This window comes from Littorina saxatilis, linkage group LG13 (genome assembly GCF_037325665.1).
Source record: "Littorina saxatilis isolate snail1 linkage group LG13, US_GU_Lsax_2.0, whole genome shotgun sequence".
Taxonomy (NCBI): domain Eukaryota; kingdom Metazoa; phylum Mollusca; class Gastropoda; order Littorinimorpha; family Littorinidae; genus Littorina; species Littorina saxatilis.
The window spans coordinates 7,391,639-7,396,638 of record NC_090257.1 but is presented as its reverse complement, the minus strand read 5'-3'; the positions used below and the strand labels follow the sequence as shown (position 1 = coordinate 7,396,638).

Genomic DNA, 5,000 nt, shown 5'->3' with positions numbered 1-5,000 from the left:
ATCATCATCATCATCATCATCATCATCATCATCATCATCATCATCATCATGCCCCACATTATGTATAATGTCGTGCCGAATTCACGGAATTGCCGAATTCGCGGAATCGGCAACATGGCCATTTTGCGTAATCGGCAAAACGCTGCCCATTTCGTGGAATCGGCAGCGTATTGCCGAAAATGCGTAAAGGCTTCTAAAATTGGCCAATTTCACAGCACAAAAGCGGCAGCCATTCTGTTACTGTTTGTGTTACCAGAACATTGTATTAACATTATTTTACCTCCCTATAAGGGTTTTTATAGTCTGTGTTGGTCTGTGTCCACCATAACTCCGGAAATGCAGGGAAACTGCACTTGTTTTACATTCTTTCTTTATTTGGTGTTTAACGTCGTTTTCAACCACGAAGGGTTATATCGCGACGGGGAAAGGGGGAAGATGGGATAGAGCCACTTGTCAATTGTTTCTTGTTCACAAAAGCACTAATCAAAAATTTGCTCCAGGGGCTTGCAACGTAGTACAATATATTACCTTACTGGGAGAATGCAAGTTTCCAGTACAAAGGACTTAACATTTCTTACATACTGCTTGACTAAAATCTTTACAAACATTGACTATATTTTATTAAAGAAACACTTAACAAGGGTAAAAGGAGAAACAAAATCCGTTAGTCGCCTCTTACGACATGCTGGGGAGCACCGGGTAAATTCTTCCCCCTAACCCGCGGGGGGTACTTGTTTTACATAACTTGCCATAACTTATCGAATATTGCTAAATGTATCCATTCGAGTATCTAGCTGTCTAAATGTGATGATACCCCAGGCATTTGAGAACTTTAAAACCAAAATGTGGCTGCCGATTTCGCAAAATGGGAAAATGTTAGAAGCCTTTACGCGTTTTCGGCAAAACGCTGCCGATTTCGCGTAACGGGCAGCGTTTTGCTGATTACGCGATATAGGCAAAAATATTGCCGATTCCGCGAATTCGGCAATTCCGTGAATTTGGCACGACATATACATAATGTTGGGCATTTGCTTGAAACCCATTTTCTTCGATTCCTTCCAAATGTTTATCAATAAGTTGTGTGTTCGGTTATGCCTTGGTTCCTTAAAACATTGTTTATGAAATGTTCATAAAAAAGTGCCGATTTTTTTATTTTTTTTATTTGGAATTTGAATCACAAAAACTATAGTGTCATCCTTATTTACTTCCTGTATCCAAACATATATTGTTCAGTTGTGTTTTTAGTGATAAATTATTGTTAATAATATTGAAGAAAAACGTACGTAAATTAAAAATGTCTCTTACATTTTAGACTTTTAACAGTCATTTGTTGGCATCATTCGAAAAAAAAAATCCCTGCGCTTAGAACTGTACCCACGTAATACGCGCGATATAAGCCTCATATTGATTGATTGATTGATTGATTCGTGCGTTTGACTAAAATGTAAGGTCGCTTTCCCATGGCTTCCACTTCAGAAGTCTGACAGACGACGATAATAGGAAAGAGTAACAAATGTTGTGTTTTTAGCGAAGCAAAATGGCCAAATATTTAGACGTAGACGTAGACGAGACAAGTATAATGCCGACGACGACTCGAAGAAACACACCCGAACAGGTACACGTGTACCCATTTATCCTGGACCGCCAACTAGCTGCTCTCTCTCTCCGCTCTTTCTCTCTATTACGAGGTAGCGGCCTCTCGCATTTAGGAACCTACGCTTACATAGCCTTTCAGAAATCAGGGGGATGTCATATCCGGTGTCGATTGTAAACATGGACGAAGTTGCCGAGGTAAGTTCTGAAAATGCTAAAATAAACTCCGCTAAAGTGCATAATTTATGGAACATGTTTTTCGATGAGTTTTGTTAAGTTTAGTTTGGAGTTTTGGAAAATCCAGTTCATTGTCACCTCCCATTGTCACAAATAACTGGAGCGTGCTTTCTTTTCACTGTCTTCGAATCGCTGGCCTTTCAAACCGGACGCAAAACGCCCCTGAAAGTCGAGCGTCGTAACCTCGAAGGGTCACGTGACGAGTTGGCGGTCCAGGCTATTTGGTCTATGGTGTACTGGACCCACGGTGATCAAAACCGAAACCGCGTGATGTTTGCAGAACTTGTAAATGTTATATAATTATTTCCCCTATCCTTACACTTCCGTTGCAATAGGGCCTGGTCGCACAAATTGGGCGGTGTGATACGTAGAGGTTACATTCCAAGTTTCAGGGGATATTAACAAAATAATGGTCGAAGTTTGCGGATCATGAAAAATGTAATTCGCATACTTACTTTCCCGACAAACAGACATCAGGCCCAGTCTTCTATGCCGACAGATTGACTAAATGTTTTCAATACGCTTCACGCGATTTTTTTTTTCAAACGATTAATGTTTCATTTTGTTGACAGTTTGCAAAACTTTCTATTTACCATTTTTTTTCAGCGTGCAGAGGTCTGCAATGGCCAGAACAACTTCAAGACAACGACGGGCCTATGGAGGTGTGCTCTGGGGAAAACATTCGTCTCTTGTGGAACTACACACTCAGCGACGGCGAACGTGTGAAAGGTATGGTATGGTGTGTCTGCACTAAAAGCAGCCCTCAGCTTATTATCGTCAGTAGATTCAGATTTGATCCTGCAAGGGCTGAGCATTTGTGTTCCTATTAAACTCAGCCAAAAAAAGCTTTGCACCTATTTTCGTACCCCAACTAAAGCATTCATGCCCGTGTCATTTTATTCACACTTTTTATGCCATGAAAGGTACTCAACTTGGCTGTCTGGCACTCTTTTTCAGATCAAAGATTTCTTTTACAGGGGTCACGTGACCGCCTTGAAAATAATTGTGAAAACATCCACTATGTTCCAAGTCGCAGTACTTGGCCGCGCTCCATTGTAGCAATTTTCCTAAGAGTGATTTTTTTCCCTGAATGCGTGGCCGTAATGCATAATGTATTTAAGAAATTGATAGTGAGAATGTATGATAGAAACTCTGGCACTGTCTATGAAACAGTACTTTCTTTCTTTCTTTATTTGGTGTTTAACGTCGTTTTCAACCAAAACAGTACTTGTGATGTTCTATCTTGCCAAAAGATGTTACAAATCTGCCGTGTTAAATGTAGGTGTTTTGATTGAAAACGGTGATCGTATAACAAAACACATCACATCAAAAGTACTGGTTCAACTCTATTCGTATTTTACCCCGGATGTTTCCTTTTCGCTGGTGGTGCACCACAACCCCACGATACATGCCTTTGTCTGGGCAATTTACCCCAGACAGATTGTTGAATCTATCGTTGTTGCATTTACCCATCCTGAACTCAGGTCAAAATGAGTTCGGCTCATTCTCTCCCTGACAGGATGCCTTGAGTTTCCTAGTCTGGCAAGGAAACCGAATTTTTTTTTTTTACATATTTAGAGCTTTTTGTAATGTATTAATGATATAAACAGATTCGCGATCGTCGATAATGATTTTTCATGGTGTTGTGTAATTTTAAATTACAAAGGAATTGATTTGTAAGACAGTTTCAATGGAACTATTTTTTTCGCGGCTGTATTTACTGTGCAAACAACTCTAAATATGGCAAAAGTGTCACGTGATAATCAACCGTTTGGTTTCGGTGTTCGCTGAAGCAGACGATTTTTTCTGTCGTGATGCAACCATATATTACGGTCTCCTTCCGGCAGCAGTCCCAACATTTCGACTTGTTTTGACCTTAGAACGATGTCTTTATCATAACTGTGAAGAAAAGAACGGAGATCACTGTCGAAGTCGGCCAATCTGCAATTATTTTCGTCTCGCGAACACTGATCTCAAATTTAGATCAGTGCTCGCGAAAAACATATGGGAGATAACTCTGTATTCCTAGTTTTGATAGATTCGCGTAGGACTGTCGCGTCCGGTCAGGGAGAGAATGAGCCGAACTCATTTTGACCTGAGTTCAGGATGGCATTTACCTTGATAATAATTTCCAAACGAGCATCGTGGAAGCTTAAGTTTGTTTGAAAATAGTGCACAAGCTGTTCCCGTGAATGTTCATGACTCGCAACTTTTTTGTTTGACAAATCACACCAATTCATATATATTGCGCTGGTTGGTATGGCCTGACTCATGTAACAGAGAGCTTCACTTTGTAATAACCTTAATTTAATTGGACAAGGCTTGTCTAACCTACCGATAAAAAAGCCTGTGACTGAAACAAAGTTGGTTTATTTAGTGCAGCTTATAATATGTAAGGGTAAAGTTCCACGGCTACTGCCATTTTCGCTTGCAATGGTAATTGAGCTCATAGATCCCTTTCTCTGGATATCTGCATTTGTGGGACTGATCTTATGCGAGGTAGGTGGAATTAACACTAGCTTTTTTTTCCATTCAGACATGGTGTGGACGTGCCAACCCGAGGACAAAGCCATGGGGCTGTTAGCCTCCTATGTGGACGACACCTTTGTGCCCATGTCTGAGTTCTCTGGACGCCTTTCCCACCTGCAGGACGGGGGGATAGAGCTGAGCTGCGCCACCATCTTGGAGTCTGGAAACTACTCTGTGGCCGTGACAACTATAGACAGCACTGGCACCGAAACTCTGTACCGCCAGACCGCCTGGGTCAAGGTCGTTGGTGAGTGTAACGACAGTGAAGGAAAGGAGTGATGCGGTATGTGTGTGTGGGTAGGGGGTGGGGGGTGGGAGGTGTGCCTTTGTGCCTGCTTGCGTGTGTTCGAACGGTTTATTGTTCGTATCATTAAATACAAGGTGACCCCCAAAAAATGCCTCCCACAAAAATGTCAATAACTTCTACATATAATAGCCGAATCACTTCATATTTGGTATACATTAACCTCAGCTTATGCCTGGCCCTTCAACAAAGAGGCATGGTCTGTTTTTTGTGCAATTTCGAATAAAGTTCTAAATTCGGGGCTCGACTCCACAGAACGCGGCTTGAAATTGAGCGGTAGCAAAAAAGTAAGCCCTCCGTATTCTTATTTTGGGGGTTTCTTGAATTACCTAGTGTA

The 5,000-nt window shown here is 41.4% G+C and overlaps 1 protein-coding gene across 1 annotated transcript in view; it reads left to right on the top strand.

The window, feature by feature from the left end:
• Positions 1-5,000, top strand: part of LOC138946384 (uncharacterized) — a 9,805-nt gene that overhangs the window by 243 nt on the left and 4,562 nt on the right. The window contains exons 2-3 of the mRNA XM_070317963.1: positions 2,437-2,559; positions 4,367-4,606. Coding sequence (XP_070174064.1) covers positions 2,437-2,559; positions 4,367-4,606 — 363 coding nt within the window. The remainder of the gene's footprint in view (positions 1-2,436; positions 2,560-4,366; positions 4,607-5,000) is intronic.